Genomic DNA, 20,416 nt, shown 5'->3' with positions numbered 1-20,416 from the left:
TGTAACTAGTTAAATGATTGCCCTTAAAGGGTGCTGAGTGAAATGAAAGTTGACCTACCAGGGGACTGGTCTCCAGAACCATGCTGCCTGGCTTCAACTTTGTCCTAATCAATATACAAAATACACTTTCAAATTTGTGACCAAGTGATACTTGGAGGGAAAGCAACTGTTTTGGAGGATAAAATCAGGACCCTCACACCCCTACCCCGCAGCTAATCTCAACTGGCCTTGAACAATGGGCTAAATCTAAGGAGGTGACATTTAATAGCGATAAATATAAAGTTCTGTACTTTGGTCCAAAATACATAACTGGAGAAGTACACAGACAGCCGGGACTTAGTTGTTTTAGTTAATAGCAATTCCAATGCGAATCAGGGGTGTCATGAGACTTCTAAAAAATGAATTTCGTTTTTGGATACGTTAATCGAAATAGAGGATCTGGAACGAAGGAAGTGATAGTTTCTCATCATCAGCCTCTACCTGGAGTTCTGATTTCAGCTCTCAGTTCTGATTACCAACTGGAACATGTCCAGAAGAGAGAAAGAACAGACAGGACTTGGAATATGTATTATAGAAAAGACTTAGGGAGGAAATTATTCTTGTTTCCAAACATGTAAATGGTTGCCATGTGAAAGATGATTTAAGATTTCATTTTTGTGTCTTTCCAGGCTAGTCCAAAATTTTCAAGTGAAAGTTTTAGGAATTGGGATTTTGTCTGAATATATAAGGACAATTAGAGTATCTGAAGATGAAAGGACCATCTGAGGTCAGGTAATGTGTTTGGTCATCTTGGCACCATTTAATGGCTCATCAGGAACATTGTAGAAAGCAGACAACAAATGTGATTCCTTCTCTTTTGAACTTTTGGAGAGTCAGTTACAGATGATTCAGACAAAGAAAAAATAAATGGCCAGTAAATACATGGGAAATAATATAACTTTGCTAATAACTACATGAAAATTCAGAGAGCAATGAAGTATTACTTTTGTCTGCTAGCAAAATTAGAGAAAAATAAATTCCAATAGTGCTAAGGGTGCAATGACATTGAGGTTTACATGAATTGCTGTTGGCACCAATGCCTTTTGGAAAGCCTGACCACAAAGAGCTGTTAACATTGACAATACTTTTATTCCATAGTCCAATAGGCTACCGAAACAAACAACAAGTTGAAAATATGCAAATGGTCACATGTCTGAAGACGTTCATTGTGGTATTACTTATTATGGAGAGAAACTGGCAGCAATTCAAACAATGGAAAGTAAGGTAACAGTTCAAGATGATAGGCTATCCGCGCAATAGAATATTATGTATTATTTAAAAAGAGTCATTTTCACTACAGCTACATAGAAAATGCATAACGTTAAGTGTGTTTGTGTGGGGGATTGCCAGCTACAAAATTGCAGATATGATTTCTGCACACAAATGGATATGACAAAAGAAGTCTAACTCTGCCACTAGCTACCTGTGTCATCTTGTGCAAATCCCTGTTCTGTGCCTCAGTTGCTCTGTCTGTAAAATAGGGTGTTCGGACTCAGTGGTCTCTAACATCCCTTCCAGTTTTATGATGAACAGAATGACCCATTTAATGAAGAAACTGTATCCCACAGGGATTAAGGAATCAGCCCGTCTTGTTTTTAGACTTTCTTCATCATACTGCGTCTTCCACATTATATGTTTTTAGAAATCAGTTTTGAAATGAAAAAAAAAAAAAGAATTCTTTGACCCCTCCCAAATAAATTGCTGTATTTTGAAGGAGATTTAGCTACAGGCTCCATAGCACTGTTACGGATTCACATAAAAGTTCTCAAGTCATTAGGGTATGACTGTATGAGTGCCCAGGAATGATTTCAAATCAAGATGCTACTGCTAGGACCATTATTTGGGTAATACTCAGGGCCAAACGTAGTGTGGCTGCCATAAAAAGAACCCATATCCAACATTTTCTGTAAATAATTCTCAAGGTGACTAGAGAGGAAACAACAGAGTATCAGAATATCTGAATGAACTCTGTCAAAATGATAACACCTCCAAAATGCTTATCTGACCTCCAGGGGACACTATCTCACAGAAGGGAATAAAAATCTGGTAGTAGCTTATGTGCAGTGAAGACCCTAATGGAGCACCTCTGGGCTACAATACAGTTTAAGTGGGAAAGGAGACAAGTGAAATAGAATTGAAATAACACTGCCTAACAAGAGGAAAAACTGCCATCAAAGGCAGAGTCATTATATTCAGTATTGCACATGATTTTTGTTAATGAGCCACAGGCTAGCTTTATGAGGCAGTTCACTTTTTTAACGCAAGCAGCATTCATTTAGCACCAACTCTTTCCCAGTAACCACTGGGCAACAGTGACAAGGGTCCAACAACTTTTTAGACCAGAGTTGGAATTCCTGTGATCCACAGGGGAGCCCAGCCTTGGGCTGTGCACTTGTGTATTTGCAGAAAGGTGTGTGGTTACCCATGGAAAGGAAAGCGTGCACGAGGATGGCTACAGTACGTGTAGCTGAGATCCTAAAAGCAGGACTGACAAACACGCACATCCTAGTACAGGGAAGAAACAGAACCGACTTTCCTGCTCTGCATTTGCACATGGAGACGCAGCGCACACAATACTCCGTGGCATTGTTCTTCAATTGATGCAACTCAGTAATTTTTATTGCAACTGGAAGACAATACATCACAGAAACTTTATGGTAGGTCTGGGGGAAAGTGTTATTTACAATAAATGATGAAATAGTTTGTCTTTGGCAATATGATTACATACGAAGGATGCGAAATGCAGGTATGGACACCTCCAAAGCAACACTATCAGGTCCCTACAGGTCGGCCGATTGCCCCGCCTCCACATGGCTCCCTCAGGTAACATAAACACAACTGAACATAACTTTCTTTCTCCTTTATGGTTCTCCCTTTCTATTCATGATATTGGCAGTTTCATACAGAAAAAACAGGAAAAAAAATTGGCTTTTGAAAAATTATTACTTTAGTAAATTAATTTGGCCATGTAGGTCTATTGGCCAGCAAAGGTCACATGACCCTACGCAGTGACAGTAAACCTCTTGGTCTTCTGATTGCTTTATCACTGTTATAGATTTTATTTTTCTGTAAAACAAAAACAAAACTCAGAAATGTTACAGAATCAGAGTATAAAAAAAAATGTACAAGTGTATAATGCTTCCCAGACACACACAGATACTTTTTTTCCTCCACATTTTCACCATGGCAGAAGTAGTGAGTGTGAATGACACAGCATGAAACTGGTTACTGAATCAGCTATGAGCTCCGATGGCCTCAACATACATACTCAGGAAAAGCTTAATGTTTAAATAACTGCAACTGTGCTACGTTTCATCTAAAAAAAAGGGGGGGAGGTAAGGTGAGGAACTCAGGCCACAGTAATGAAAGGATGAAATACGATTTCTAGGTTTGATAGGTTCACCATATCGAAGACTTTGAGAATCCAATATGGAATATTAATTATTTGCAAAAGATAGGGAAGGCTGTTCTCAACTTTTGCAAATGAAAATACAGTGGAAAACACTGTCGTATATACTCCAAATAAATAGTCTTGATTTCAACGCTAACAAAACAAAAAAGGAAGGGTACTTGTGAGCGTATCACAGTAAGTCAGAAGTGAGCTTTCACCTAGGTCTCATTTCAAAAGTATGACAGACAGCAGGATACAGCACCATAGACACATCGGTTTCAGCCGTTAAAAGGTGGATTGTTTTAAAAATCGTATTTTCCTTCCTTAGTTTTTGGTCAGTGAAGCTAATGGCAAGGTCACACGCATTATTCATGATAAAGCAACCGAGCTGACAAGTCTGTGCTTAATTCAAGAATGACCAATAGGAGAGAGAAAACAAGGAGTTAACCACCATCGCAGGTACTCTCTCGAAGGAAGAGGGGTGAACAGATGAATTCACAAAGGTAGGCGGGTCTATACAGAACACTGAATGCCATGTGTAAATTCTTGTGAAACTCCAGAAACAGGAACACCATACAATGTATATATACTTTGATTTACACATTCCGTTACAAAGAAGAGGAAGAAAAGAAAAAAAAAAAGACACCATTACAACTTTGTAACTGTGTTAACTGCAATAGAAACCAAAGTCCCAGTTTGGCAGGTAACTAAAAGAGGGTTATCCACTTAGGTTATATAGCAAAAGTGTTGATGTATATTATATATAGTAGTATAAATAATAAAAAAGTATTATTTAAATTAGATCACAGTGCTGCATTATGTGCATAACAGTGTTTGATATAGTATTGAGGGCCGGGACCTACGACACTAAGGATTTAACTGTCAACACTGGTTAAGTCACAATTAGGAGGGGACACAGAGTTCAAATGTATTCTTTTGGTGGCAAAAATCCTGAAGATGAAAGAAAAATACTTCTCTACAGAAACATAAAAATAAATTGCAACATCTGGGCAGCTGTGATCCACCGGAAAGAAAGGACTCCCAACCTGAATCAAGTTTAAAGGGAAAGAGAAGTCACATTGAATTGAATCCAGTCCCATATGGAAAACCCTCCCACGTAGGTCACTTGTATGTAGTTCTGATTCCTTCTCCGAGAGCCCTTCAATGAGAGGCTAAGGGCCCACACTCATGTGTGGGATACGGCACTTGGCATTGAGCAGTCCTGCTATGTCCCAGGACTGAGCTGGGCACAAAAGCCATCCGGGTGGTTTTCACTCTATAGAGCCCACAGGCGGAACGTAATCCTCAGGCAGAAACACCCTTCAGCGCAATGGCCTCTTCCAGAACCTGCCTCCCCACCCCACCATGGTAATAAACGCCATGCCCAGCAAGCGCCAGACAAACTGAATGCCTCTACAAGATAAATCAGTTCTTGGAAAAGGCCTCCGACACATTCCTTCTTAAAAACTCAGTCCCAAAGACTGAAACTTGCCACAGCTGTCTTGGCCACGGCTGTCTCCAACCACCCTCTGAATGTGGGTTGGGTTCATTTTCGTTTCAGACAGCTTTACCAAAGAACTCTTGAAAGTATACTGATTAGAGAGGAGGAGGGTGAAGTAGGAGCTTATGGTTATTATTATAAGGCTGGGAAAAAAAAATCTATGATGCAAACAAACCCTTTCCACGAAGTACTAGATGAAGATAAAAAGACAAACTGTAGTAGCATAAAAATAACTGTCTACGTGTATATCATTTAAGAAAAAAGAGCCACAGTCTCTTTCTCTTAAATGTGTCCAAGGGCCAACAGCAAATAACTGTGGATGTCATGGTGCTGAAGTGTTCACGGCTGTTTTCCAAAGCATCTTTAAATATTGCTATAGTTTCCCGTTTCCCCCTCCCCCCGCCCCATGTGAATATGAGATACTGGAATGACACAGGAAACGCCACTTCTCCCAGCAGGACAAATGAAAGCAAACCCACCACACCCCTAGACTGGTGCTCGGGCGATCTGTCAGACTCATGAATACATATGCTAGTTTGGAAGCTAAAAGAACACCTGACATTTGGGAAGGAATTCCAAGACTAAAGTGAAATTACACTGGAGTAAAATATTCTTTCACAAATAGGTTTGTGCTTAAATTCTCTACTGCTCTTGGAGGAGGGGGTGAGAGAGGGTGCCTCTTGCCCCTTGGCTTGGTGAGGACACGGACGACCTCATTCTGCAATGAATTCACTACAAACAGCCACATACACGTCGATACTTTTTTTCCCCCTCAACAATCAAAATACAAAGTTAAACACAATTGAGCCATTGTTTTGGTTATGCATAATGTGTATGCCTCCAAAAACAGAAGAAAAATAGAAAAAAGTACCCTCACTAAAGTTTCCCCCGGAAATCTCCCAGCAGCTCCTATGAAGGGACTGAGGGAAGACTCAGGAAAATAACACTTAGAAAGCTGCCCGATGAGGTATTTATGCAAGAAGAGTGGTTCCGGAGTTAAGAACACACTTTTATAAGATAGTTATCTATTTCTCAAAGAGATCAGAAAAGTAAATCACACACATTGCATTTTATTATTTTCTAAAAGAGGTCTTTGCTCCTTTAGAAAAATGAAATGAGGGGAGACAGCCCACTGTGGGGGTTTTAACTGGAAGAAGTCCCCTGCCAGAAAAAGTCCTGAATGTGTACTCTGCCTTTCAGGAGGGAAGTCTGAATTTTATCTTGGGGTGGGGGTCTCCTGGGCTTGGTCAGGGGACAAAGTGTTGCTAAGGTTCCACAGCTGTGGATGGCTTTTGCGGTGTCAGATGTGAGATGCAGGGAACAGAGTGCTTCAAAAATACATCCTTATTCCCATCTGTACCCCGAACAAATATGCTGGAAGAGCTCAGGTTCAGGTAACAAATGTGACCTGTTGTATAGGTGTCGATTGTTTTCAGGGTGTCTCATCAGCAACCCAGAGGAAGATAAGCACGGGGCATGCACCAGTTCATTTCCATGGTCCTGGCTGGTGGAGGTTCTGACAGTGCCTGGTGCTGGCAGATGGGCTGGCTCCACATTGGCCCACATTCCCCCTTTAAAAGATTGAGATCACCCCAATTCCCTCCCTCTCCCTCACCATCATATCCTGAGCCATGGTAGTGGGTGTTTTTGTTTAAGTTTCCCTCCATTTGGGTGGAAGATCATAGTCTTCTACAGATTTCTCTTTTGATCTCCCCAAATAATTTCTTTTAGGCAAAGATAATAGGAATTTCTGGTCTGCATGACATCGTCCTGTTGTCTAAATTCAGCTCTCACAATCAAGGTGGGCTTAATTCCAGGTTGGTTCGTGTGCTGAGGTGGTAGAGACGGCTGGCCCCTCCTTCCCACCGTGAGATGGCATCACAGGAAAACTGTGGGGGCTGGTCCTTCCAAGACCTGTGTCACTTCCTCCTTCACATGTACCCTAACTCACACCCTCGTCCAATAAGGCCCATTAGTGTGTTTCCCCTTCTCCTGGCGAATTTGCATAATTATTCACTGCCTTTTTCCTAGAACCAAATCTCAGTCATGGTTTTCTCAAGTCAGCGTCCCGTAATTCTCTTGATTCTATCATACACACTCACTACTAAGTTTGCCCTCAAATTATTGCGTCATGATAAACATGTACAGACAGAGAAAGGACACACTTTTCAACAGAGAATCAGAGGGGGTCGGGGCTGAAGTGCAGACAAGGCAGTACGGAGCTCCACCACCCAGGCCCTATCGGAACATGAATATTTTTATATTGCAGAGTAAGTTCCCCAACAGTCAGAATTTGTCCCTGAAGAAGGTTAAACCTTAAACACCTGCTTCAAAAAATGAAAACAAAATAATTGGGAAAAAAAACAAAACAAACAAAAAAATTAAAGGAAAAAAAAGAAAAAAGAAGAAAACCAAAAGAACCTCTAAGCCTAAGGGCTTAAAAATTAGAGGCATAGCCTTTTCTCTATTTTCTATATTTATATGAAAATAATTCATGCTTCATGCTAAATACATTATTTACCTTACAAGAACTTTGTTATTTTTGAATTAAAAAAAGTTTGTGTTTTTGTGATTTTTTTTTTTTTTTTTTGAAGGAATCCATGCATTGTGGATCAGAAATTTTTGCTGGCTACACTGGCTGAATGTGGAAATCACTGATTTTTGCAAAGATGAATCCTGACTGACATTACTTGCAAACTCCCATTTTGAGGGCAGTATGGGAGTTTTTTTTTTTCTTTTTTTGTCCATCAATGTGCCTTTCATCTTTTTCAAATACACCATAATACTAATGGCAGGTTCTGTAGCTTTTTGTTTGTTTTCATTTAGATCAAATAGTTTTGACAGACAGAAAAAGATATATGCCATTATTTCCTTCCTTAACAGCTACTGTAATTTCTTGGACTTGATTTTCAGTTGGGCAGTTAAGAAGACATAGCTTGTTTTCTGCATGTTTACTTCTCTCTCTCTCTCTCTCTCTCTCTCTCTCTCTCTCTCTCTCTCTCGTTCTCTCGTGTGCAGGGCCAACCTACAGGCTTATGGCTTGTGAAGCATTCTCTTAATTTAATATAGAACAGAATTCAATGATTAGGAATATTACTAAAAACTGAGCCCATTTCTTCTCATTAGTTCTTGACACCTGGTGTATATACACCGTCTAATGTCCACCTCATAAGATGTTAGGTAGCTTCACGATTAAGAAGCACAGAGGTGACCGACCCCCTCCTGCACTCTGCGTGGCAACGTCAAGGGTTTTCCTGGCACAATTTGTTGACTGGTGCCATAAGCCTGGGACTGCTTCTAGGGGAATGGATGGCTCTTCCTTTCCCCCAATTGCGAGTGAACCCAACTGGGTGGACATCCTGACCTTTTAACCTAAGGGTTGGGCCTGATGGATGATTCCTTTGCACACGTGCCTTCTAGGTGCTGCATATGGGTATTCCCGTGGCGTTATCCTTGACATCCCTGTGGATTCAGCCACGTGTTTCTGACAAGCTGGAGGAAACAATGGTCATTTTGGCTTTTTCGGTTTTGTCTTCAGATAATGAAAAGCTTTTGTAAAACAGCTGAGTGTCAATATGAGTTCTATGGCTTCAATCTCCTTTAAAAATAAAATTCTTAAGGGTCCAAAACAAAGAAAGGGGACAAATTAAAAAAAAAAAAAAGAAAAAGAAAGAAAAGAAAACCAAACCAAAGAAAAAAAAAAAAAAAGAAAAATAATAAATTGCTGATATTGCCACAAATCATTAGAAATCTCCTGACATGCTGAAACCAAATGGCCGTAAGTTCAAAACAAATCAGTGACTTGTTTTTAATTTTTTGTGGTTTCCTTTTGCTCTTTCTGCCCCTTTGCCGTCCGATTGGTGATGTTATTCAAACAGGACCGAATCCCCGCCAAGTGCAGGAGCGACCCGGCCGCCTCTTTCATCTCCTCATCATCGCTCTCGGGGGGCTTTTCCGTGCGTCTCTTTTTGAGGGGCAGCGTGTCGCTGGGGACCTTCCTTGCCTTGGCGAAGTGCTGGCGCTTCTTGTGCTGGGCCGCGTAGCCGCTGTCCCCCAGGGTGTCCTTGGCCTCCTTCGGGCTGTGTTTCCTGTCGTCCTCCTCCGTTTCGCTGTGGCTCTCGTGGCTCTGGAAGCTGCCCTCGCTGCCCTCCTGGCTCCCCTTGGTGGCAAACTCGTAGTGGTCGTCGGCCGAGGAGGAGGAGACCGAGTCGCTGGCGGGCGAGGCGCTCCTGGCGTTGGAGGCCTTGGCACTGCTGTAGTTGTGATCCTCTTTGGGATCCCCGCTGACCACCGGGGAGCCGCAGGACGGCTCGCTCTCAGTCCGCATCCGGCAGCCGGGGAGGCCGTTCCTGTGGGACAGGGCAGTGGGGAGGGATGGGAGACAGAGAGAGGACACGGGTTAAAGCCCTCTGATGAGACGCCTGGCAGCCCCCCTGGATCACAGCCCACCACCCCCTGACGTGCAATCTAGCAATTTGCCAACCAGGGGGGGCAGCAGGTGGCGCTGCTTTGAAGACTGGGTCCTAAATCCCGCCACCTCCGTCTTTCCTGCTTATCTCCCATCATTGGCATTTTCACTCAGTTTGGGCGGCGGAGACGTCAAAACAACACTCTTCTGAAGTGACAGCGGTGGAAACGCAGTCTCTTATATTAAACCATAAAAATCAAGCTGTGCTGGGTTTCGCATACCCGCCAACGCCGAGGAGTAGACACCGCCAGGCGACGTTGGCTGGGTACTTCAGAGAAAAAAGCCCACTCCCTTATAAAGCTGCTACATTTAGGAGCCTTTTGTCAGAAGACTGAATCTGGTGTTGAGCAAAAGAGATACCTGCTATGTGATGACAGCTATTCACTCACGCACTTCCTTCCTCGTTCATTCATTCTACAAATATTCACTGAACACCTGATATGAATGCAGGGCCTTAGGGAGGGTCCTGGGGGAGGCGTCTGAGGTGGAATCACATACAGACACTGTCAGGATGATGCTTTACAGTCAGAGAAGCAAGTCCTAGTTAGATCACAGATGAGGGATCCATAAGCTACCATCAACTAAACTCACCACCTGCCAGGGGCCATGCAGAGTCTGCAGAGTTAGCGTTTAGCTCTAAAAACTGGATGTTAGCATCCTTATTTCATAGATGCCAGAAGAAGGAGCTGGAAAAGTTTTGTGATTTACAGACAGCTAATGAGTAGCAGGGCTGGGACTGAAACCAAAGTCTGACTCTCAAGCTTGAGCTCCTCGCTACATCAGACCAACTCTCACTCCTTTCCAATTTCCCTATAACTGGGTCCCGCTATACATTCTCAGTAGGGTCCGAGCGCATTCATCATACCTCTGATTATTTTATCATCTCTTTACCTCTGAGCAATGAACTGACTTCCTTTTTGCTTCCTTATCAGCGAAGTGGGAATAGTAATTTCACCCACTTCACGGGGTCAAGGATGTGAGTCAATGCCTGCAGGTGTGTGGACCAGGGCCTGGCATAAGACTGAGGACTGTGATGCTTATTCCTGGTCAGGCCACATCTTGGGGTGGGCACTGATTCTGTCCTGATGGCTGCTGTAATTCTGATGGTGCCTGGCACACAGCAGGCGTTCAGAAGGAGCTGTGATCAGAGAGATGAATATTCCCAGGAGGGAAGGGCTACTTATAGCTGGAGGGGGGAGGGGAGGGTCCAAGAAAAAGGTCTGTGGAAGACATGGCTTCTGAAGTGAGGGTTGAAAGTATGGGGCAGGAGAGAGATGAGATGTTTTATTGCACTGATATGTCCCCAATGACTAGCACTGTGCCAGGCAGAGTGGACATACGCTAGATATACTGAAGTGTAGGAGCTGATGGAATTGTGCGGCAGAGAGCAGGAAGTTTGGGAAGATGACTGTGGATACTGCCTAAGGATACAGCAGTGGGAAGGCTATGGGGTCGAGCCACCAATGAGACAGAAAGTCGTGAGCCCTTCCCCTTTCCCTCCTGCCACCCTGTGAACCTCAAGGCTCAGCGAGACCCTGGTGGCAGCCCAGACAGCAAGCAGGGGGGGAGGAGAGTCCCTGGTGTAAATAGTGTGGCAGGGAGCGAGGCCAAAGGGTCTCCCTCCTCCCTGTGTTCCAGGGACTAGGGTGCTCTGCTAAACTTAAGCTGGTGGTGATATTTCCCAGCGCAGCGACGGGCACCAGCAAAATACATGAGGGTTAGTATCAAAACTCAACCTTTGCTAGAGGTCTCAAGACCATCATGATAAACCTCAACAATTACCATGTGTGCGTTTAAACAGTGAAGTCCTTGCAGGCTCCAAAGGGCCCCAGACTGTCCCACGCACTGTGATCCCAGATCTGTGCCATGGCCTCCCAGTCCTTATAGAAAGAGCTTGGCTTGCAAGACAGGCTTTTGTTCACATCCCAGCATTATTTTTTAGTGCCCTTTAGCAGGCGCCCCTCTACCTCACAGGGCAGGGTGGCAAAATGAAAGTTCCAAGCACAGAGGATGGTTCTTTGTGGTGCGTGAGAATTCTGACTTGGTCTCTCTTGCTGTCAGATTGTTCACTGCTGTGACATGCTTACCCTGAGTGTCTTGTTTTCTTTCTATTCTGGCTCAGGAGACTTATGGGAATGCAGCATAAAGTAAGAGTAAAGAGGTTCTAAGAAATTCTTCATGCGCTTGCCTGTAAAGACAGCCTCTGAGCTTTGGGGAATGGCTTCTGCGATATCTACTTTCTGCAGACTTCCTGTTTCTTGGCTCTGTCTTAGGTACATAGAAGTGGCTAGGAAAAGATTCCTTTAAGGTGTTACCCAATATGAAACTTGGTTAATGTAATTAATTGTACAGGTAGCTATTAATAATCATTAAGGCAAATGAAAATGAAAGTCTCGTATAATGGTTCTCTTGATCTTTGCTGTTTCAGGTAACCACGGCAAAATCCAAAAATTAATTCAGTAATGAGCCTCCTGAACTAGCATGAAACAGTTTCAGAGTGAACCCAACTACATTTGGATGAGTACACTGGGCTGTGTGCTAGGCTTCCAGAAAAATCAATTCAGTTCTGAATCCTTACTTTTTAATAACATGGGGCTTATGACTCACTTTAGTACCCCAGTTACAGCAGAATATGATACCTCCCTGGACATATATGGCAAGGGAGAGAACCATGAGAGCAAGAAAGTAAGACATAAGGCAAGCACTGCAGTTAATTCTTAGTGAATCTAGGTGAAAGGCATATAGTGCTCACTATGCTTTTCTTTCCTTTCCACAGATTTAAAAACTTTTTAAATAAAAAGTCTGGGGTCCCAAGTGGGAGAAACACACTAGAATGAAAGCAATGATATAACATTTTAGCTCCACACTATTACAAGAGGAAAAGTTCTGGGCCTGAGAACTTTTCTTACTTAAAGGAGAAAAGTAAGCTTCGGAGAGGTGAAGATGCCCACCCTAAAACCAACTGAAACATTCTTCTGAAAGACATCACAGGAATTCAAGGAGAACAGAAAGGAAAACCACGTCCACAGAGGGTTTCCGGGCGGGAATTCCCACCTGTTCTCGGGAAATCAGGAAAATCGGCTCCTTGAACCCAGGTGGTTGGTAGTATTGGCTGTCACTTTGTGGAAACGATTCATCGTGGAGCACAGATAACAATTTATATCTTGGGATTCGGGAACGGGAAAGCGGAAAAAAATTCCTGAGAACGGGTGGGAATTCCTGTCCAGAAATCCTACTTCCATAGCTCATGAATCAGTGCTCTGCAATGCAGAGTCTCTGACATTGCCCAGACTCACACTATGTGCCAACGGTGATGCTATAACCCATACCTTGGAACCCTGGCCCAGCTCAACCACGTTACGGATACACAGAAACTCAGGGAGCCCCGTGACTTGTTCAAGTTGGCCCAGCCAGTTCTCAAAGACCATTCAAGCAGGAATTTGAAATGTCTTCCCTGGGGAAGGACATTTACTGTGGCGAAGACAGAAAACCAATACATCCACTGACAATATTTCTGGATGAAAACAGGTACACAGACGTAACTTCAGGGAGCTCAAATTAAAATATAAAGGTGTCTCTTTTTTGCTTGATAACAATGAACTTTCCCTGAGATTTTAGTATGGGCTCATAATCCATAAATTACACACAAACTCAGTAGGAAGTGACAAGCTCCTTCAATCACTAATAACGATGCAATGTTGTTCATGTTGGTGGCAAGCCAGCGACACCGACTTGGTGTCAAAACCCTCCCAATGCAGGGGTTGTCATGACAGGGCGCCAAATGCTTCAAGAAGAAACCAGCCATCCAGAACATATTGGAAGGTAAATTTCTAACCACCGCCTCACATATCCTCCCTTAAAATGAACACACGATACATTTGAAATGCTTGCAAGTTTTCAGTTTAAGCTGAATTATAGTATGTAACAATACTCAAAGTCATCATGTTAGCATAAATTAAAGCCACCTGATTTTACTAGGCCTCAACAAAACCCCATTTTATTCATTGCAAATGAAAACCTGGTATTCATTCTCTCGTCAAATAGATGGGAACATAAAAGGTAAGAAATCACAATAGTGCAGCCTGAGAATGAGCAATGCTTGCACCTCACAAGCTAAGGTATAGCTTCTGATTGGACACAGCCAATTTGCTGTTTTCTCTCCCCGTTCTTTATTTATTCCCTTATGGTACAGTCAGCATGTGTCGCCTCCATCTTTCACCTGTGCACTAGGGTTCTCTCTGGAACCAATGGCTTTAGACCTAGAGGCTATCATTTAGGAGGAAGACGTCCTTCCTAGGATTTCCTTGAGAACGCTGATCGTTTGCCACACCTGCAAAGAAGCAGGTGGAATTAATGGCGGAGGGGGTTGTAGATACAGTCTGAGAGCTGGAGCGAGTACAACACTTCTGTCCAGGACCAACCACAGGAAGGAAGACCCGGAAGAGAAAAGAAGACCACAGGCTTCCACTTTCAGCCAGGTAGCAGAGAAGACATTTGGAAAGCATTCTTCCAACTATCACACAAAAGATCCCGAATAAAGTACAGCAACATATTTCAAAGTCATCGCTGGGTTCACTAGAATAAGGGAATATTAGAGACCCACACAGCACACATGTACCAAAAGAACTTCACGCACACATGACAAATTCAAAAGAATAAAAAAATGAAAAAGAATAAATACTCTGAAGTGGGAGCAGCACACAACCAAGAAAACCAGGGTTTTCTTGGAGCAAATGCTTCCCCTAGCACTGGGACAAGCGCCCAAACTTCAATGGTGAGGGGGACGGAGCGACAGGAAGATTGATTTTGGCAGCTCCATGGTTACTGCGGCTCCTCCGAAGGGGTTAAAGTGGTTCTCAGGCTCCCAGCAGAAGTTTGAAAAACAAATCCTCTCTTCAAGAAAGCCACCTGAATTTAGGTCATTAGGATCCCCACGGATTAAGTTCAAGCAAATATTCGAGTAGAAGCTCATAACTGAAAATCACCACACATGCCAGCAAACAGGTCACCAGGAATACATAAATGTAAAACTACCACGTAAAAAGCTAGGACACTTGAATGACAACACCCTCAATGGGTGTCCTAGGGAAAAGTTAACTGCCTTCACAGGCAATGTGGATAAAGTCAGCCTTAACCTTAGCTCCAGATGGAACTGGAGACAAGGAAAGCCTCCCCTGAGAATTTTTCACCACACGCCTGAAATCTTACGGGGATGGGGCCAGAATTCTGTGTGGACCAAAGACAGCAAGCTAAATTTAGTTTGAAATGCCCAGTGGTGCCTACTAGAAGAAAACACGAACCCTTTCTGGAAGAACCTAACTTTAAACGTAGGCCACAAAGAATTCCCACAGGTAAGGTTTTAAGGAACACAGATTCGTAATCAAAAACGCATTAAACACAAAAGAAATAAAGCACCATCAAAAAGAGACAACAGAAAAAAGAAACTATAGACGCGGAACTGCAAAGTCTGCGAATATTGAAATAACTAGATACAGAATGTAAAGTATGTGTAAAGAAATAAATGGTATTGAAACATATTAGAAAAGAAGAACAGATTATTAAAACTAAGAAGACAGATTTTGGAAAGCATTAAATAGAATTTTTAGAGGTGAAAAAATATACTCCTTGAAATTAAAGAACTCAATGGAATTGATAGGAAAAGATAGTGAGAAAAACTAGTGAATTAGAAGACAGATCTGAAGATATTATATAAAAGGCAGCAGAGAGAGACAAAGGGATGAAAAATATGGGGAAAAAATTCAGCAATATGGAATATAATAATAAGATCTAAATCTAACTGGAGTTCCAGAGTGAAAAGGAAAAATGAAGAAAATCCAAATCCCAAATGAAAAATGGCTGAGAATTTTCTAGGTTTGATGAAAGGTACAAATCTTCAGCCTCAGAGAGCCAACAAATCCCATGGAGAATAAATAAAGAGAAATCCATGTCTAGACACATCAGAGTCAACCTGTAGAGCATCAAAAAAAAAGAGAAGATTGGAAAGTCACAGAAGGAAAACATCCCACGTAATGAGGAGTACCAATTAAGATAAAGTGAAGTAGATAAAAGTAGAACTATATTCTCAAAGTAAGAGATAAAAAAGTAACTGTAAACCTAGAATGCATATCCCGTAACACTATCTTCCAAGAATGAGGGGAAAAAAAATATTTTCAAACAAAAAGTCAGGGTTTCAATTAAAAACAGGTATTCACTAAAGGACTTCTTAGGACTATATTTCAGGAAAAAGGAAAATGATCCAAAAAAGAAGATCTGAGAGACAAGAAGAAAGGATAAGCAAAGAAAATGTCATCAAGTATTGACTGAACAACATAGCAATGAGATTGAGTTAAAAAAAAAAAAAAAAAAGAAAAGAAACTGAAATAGAACCAAAGTACTGAGCAAATGTAATATATTATCTGGGTGGTAGAGAATAGGTATTAAAGCATTTCAAGGGCCTTGTATTGATCAGGAGGTTAAAGATATTGATTAACTTTAAACATTTTAAAATATTCATGTTAAAAGTTCCAGGATTAACACTAAAAGAAGAGAAACAAAACGTGTAACTTCCAAACCATTAGAAAGAAGAAGAAAAAAGGAACGAGTAGCGGGAGAATCTTGATCAACTTCAAATAATGCTAGAAAGGAAAAAGAATCTGGAAAAAGTGGGACAAACAGAAATGCAAACTAAGATGACAGAAATAAATCCAAATATGTCAATAAAAATGGGCTACAACTCTTTGTTAAAAAGGTAAAGATGATTAACACACATGCACAAAGCCATGTGCTGTTACAAGAGACAAACCTAAAACATAAAAATAAAAGAATGGAAAACATTGTATTATGCCATGTTGGTGTAGCTGTATTAAGACCAGATAACACAAGTTTTTAAGGCAAAAATCATTACTATAAGTAGTCATTAAACATTCATAAAGGTTTGATCCACTAGGAAGATAAAAGCAGTTCTAAATATGAATACCTCCAATAAGATAGCTCCAAAATATAAACATCCCAAACTGAAAGTTACAAGGAGAAAGAGTCACATCCACATGGTAACAGGAGATTTTAATACGTCCTTCTCAGTATTCAATTGATTAGCCCTGTCTCCCCCCCCACCTCTCTCTCTCTCTCTCTCTCTCTCTCTCACACACACACACACACACACACACACACACACAGTTAGTATATAAAAGATTTGCTCTAATGGACATATATAGAACGTGCTAATAATGGAGAGGCATATTATTTTGAAGCACACAGAATATTTATAAAACCTGACATACATTAGAACATATAGCAAGTTGCCACAAATTTCAAAGAAGCAGTATCTTACACATCAATTCTCGGACCACAATGCATTGTAGTTAGTAATCAATATTCAAGAGGTAACTAAAAGCAAAAATAAGAAACAACCACCTCCATGTAGGTTTGAAAATTTAAAAATGCACTTCTAAAAATACCTGTGGGTCAAAGAAATCAAAGTGGAAATTAGAAAATACTTTGAGTTGTTAACAATAATGAAAATAAAAGGTATCAAACCTGTGGGATCCAATTAAGCAGTAGTTTCAAGTAAATTATAACCTCAAATTTTTATAGAAAAAGGTTTAAAATAAAATTATCCAATCCAGACGAAGAAAAAAAAAAAAATCCAAAGAAAGGAAATTATAAAGAAAATAGGAGAAATCAATGAACTAGAAAACAGATACAAAATAGAGATGGCTAAAAAAGAAAACCAGGGCAGCTGGTTAGCTCAGTTGGTTAGAGTGCGTTGCTACTAACACCAAGGTTGCTGGTTTGATCCTTGTATGGGCCACTTTGAGCTGTGTCCTCTTTAAAAACATACAAACAAACAAACAAACAAACAAACCCCAAAAAACCAAACGCAAAAGTTGGTTCTTTAAAAAACAACAACAAAAACAACTATGGCAAGATTAAGCAAAGAGAGAGAAGCTACAATGAAATAAAGAACAAAAAAGGGACGTAACTAAAAAGACATTTAAAAACATAACAAATTTTATGAGTAACTTTATGCAAATATATTTTAAAACTCAGGTGAAATGGAAAAATTCCCAGTTACCAAAGTGGATACAAAAAGAAATAAAAAAAATAAGCCACACTACGATCATTTTAAAAATTAAATCAACAGTTAAAAATCATCCCTCCAAAAAAAAACCAAAAAAAAAACCCACAAAAACACACACACACACACACAAAACATCAGCCCCAGACTGTTTGGAAAGCAAGTTTCATCAAACATTAAGCAATAGCAATTTCAGTCTCACATAATCACTTCCAAACAATCTAAGCGTGAATATTTCTTAACTAAATTTATGAGAATAAAACCAGATGAAAAATGGGGCATGGACAAAAATGCAAAATTCATGCATAAAATATTTGCTCACCAACCCTAGCAATACATACAAAATATAATGTATCACAAGCAAGTATACTCAGAAACGCTGGTTTTATTTAAAACTGGGAAATTTATAGTTATTCACCACAGTAAAACAATGAAAGAAAAAGTTTATAATTATTTTAAATGATGGAAACATTTTAAAATGAAATTCAACAACCCCTGATGATAAAATATAGTAAAACTAGGAACAGAATGAATTTTTTGTTATCATAAAGTATATTTCCTAAAATACCTATAACATTCTATCAATTGTGAATCAATAATATAGCTCCCTTTAAAATAACAAACATAAAGATGTCTATAATCATTACTTTTACTCAGAGGTCCTGAATTATGCAACAGGACAGTAAAAATAAAAGATACAAGAATTAGAAAGAAAAAACCCCACCATTATTTACAGAAGATAACTTATTAGAATTACTTAGGCAGTTTATTTAGCAAGGTTGCTGGAAGAAATAAATATACAAATAATTAACTCCAGATGGATTACAGACTTAAATGTGAAAGGAAAAACTTAAAATTTTTTTTAGATAAAAACTACACAAGACTATATGATCTTGGAGTAGGGATTTTTTTTTAAGACACCAGATTTCATTAAAAAATGATTAATAAGCATGAAAATTAAGAACTTCTGCTCTTTAAAAGATACTATTTCGGAGAATAAAACAACCATCCACAAACTTAAAAAAGTTATTTGCAACACATATAATCAATAAAGGATTAATATTCAAAATATATAAAGAACTCTCTATAAAGACAGAGAAAGAGAAACAACCCAATAGAAAAATGAGCAAAATTTTGAACAGGCAAACCCATCAAAGAGCACACTCCAACAACCAATATTGAATATGTGAAAAACTGTGCAACATCTTTAGAAACAAGAAAACGCAATGAAATACCATGACAATTCATTAGATTGGCTGAAATTACGAAGCATGACAGTTCCAAATGTCTGTGAAGACGTAGAGGATGGGAACTATCACACTCTGCCAGTGCGGCAGGAGTATAAAATGGATACAAACACTTGCGAAAACAACTTGGCGTTATCTTGTAAAGTTGAGCCTATACATACCCGACTACCAAGCAACAATTCCACACCTGGACATGAATCTTAAATAAAACTGGAGACATGTACAAGAATTTCCATAGCAGCACCATTTGTAATAGCAAAGAACTACAAATGATTCAACTGTCTTCTCAAAAAAATTGTGGTATAGCCTCAGAATGAAATATTATAAAGCTGCAAAAAATGATTCAATTACACAAATAAACTTAATGCGTAAAAAGCAGGTTAGAAAAGAAGACATATATCGTTCCAGGTACATAAAACTCAAAACCAAGCAAAACTAAACAGCGTATTGTTTACGGATATCAAAAACACTTTTAAAAGCATGGAAACAGTATGTACAAAATCTGGGATTAAGGTTACCTTTCAGGGAAGACAAAGGTGTCAGTAAAGCTTTCATTTTTCACTTGGGTGGTGGGTTCATGAGGATCTATTAATTATATGCATAGTATAATTACAGCAGGTCCAGAGGCCTGTGATACCTGCTCTAGTTGGGTAGACCTTCCTGAGAAGCATATGGATTCAACAATCCTAGAAGTCTCACCTAGGCGGTCATCTCCAGGCTGGGGGTGGGGTAAAATTTTCTTCCATGAGCTACATACTGTTCCCTTAAACCACTGAGATAAATGTGACTCCCTCTCTGCATTTAGATCACAGAACACAAAAAGGAATGATCCTAAAACTCTCCTCCATCAATTGTTTTGCATTTGGCACAGGCCAGAATCATCAGGAGTTCAGAGGATTTTCAGATACAATAGGAAAAGCCACCACGACTTTCAAAGGCATGACTCAATGCCGTTGATTTGAAATACGAGAAGCAACTCTAGAATGTTGATCAAATTTGACACAGTAAGTTCAGTGGTCACTGTTTAGATTTCTGGACCAGAAGAGCCCAAAGCAGACAAAAGGCCGAGACAGGGGGCCCAGTGGGAACTCAAGCGCACAGAGGCCTCCTGGTCTTCTTTATTTCTGTTCCGTTTAATCTATCCCTTTAGTGTTTCCTCCTCTCTCTCCCATCACCAAGCATAATCTAATACTGAGTTTCAAAGTTGCCCTCAAAAACCATGATTTCAGAAGACAAAAGCTGACGGGTGCTTGGTCTTTAAAAACAAAACACAAAAAAAAGATCAGTGGCAAATTTTCCCGCAAGCTGTATAATCAGACCACATCCTATCTTAATACCAAAGGTTGCGCCAGCTTTTTAAACTTGTGTTACAAACACCTTCTTAAGGGGAAAGACAAAGACTGTGGTCAGGAGCAGACCTTAGGCTGACAGGTGGGTTTTCCTGACAGCTCCGTTTTGACAGAACCTTAAGCATTCCCGTTTTGTATTACAATAGGACCATTCATTCCTGACTTGCTTCATGTACCCTGGGAATTGAAGTTTTCCCTTGAGGTCCTAAGAGATCCAAATAAAATTAAGCAGCCTTAGATACTGATTACATGGAACTTATAATTTTATAATATACTGTGGTTTAGACTGGTAGTCCTATTGCCGTAACCCCTCAAGACCAATGGCTTTACCACAAATGTGCACT

General features: G+C 40.5%; 1 protein-coding gene across 11 annotated transcripts in view; it reads right to left on the bottom strand.

Moving 5' to 3' along the window:
• Window positions 1–2,636: 2,636 nt before the first annotated feature.
• Window positions 2,637–20,416, bottom strand: part of FOXN3 (forkhead box N3) — a 367,936-nt gene continuing 350,156 nt past the window's right edge. For all 11 annotated transcript variants that reach the window (XM_019744745.2, XM_019744763.2, XM_074327057.1 and 8 more), the window contains one exon: window positions 2,637–9,280. In XM_019744745.2, coding sequence (XP_019600304.2) covers window positions 8,740–9,280 — 541 coding nt within the window. In that variant the 3' untranslated portion in view covers window positions 2,637–8,739. The remainder of the gene's footprint in view (window positions 9,281–20,416) is intronic.

This window comes from Rhinolophus sinicus, linkage group LG03 (assembly GCF_036562045.2).
Source record: "Rhinolophus sinicus isolate RSC01 linkage group LG03, ASM3656204v1, whole genome shotgun sequence".
Taxonomy (NCBI): Eukaryota; Metazoa; Chordata; class Mammalia; order Chiroptera; family Rhinolophidae; genus Rhinolophus; species Rhinolophus sinicus.
Note: the sequence above shows the minus strand (reverse complement) of the source record. Positions and strands in the feature narration are given on the sequence as shown.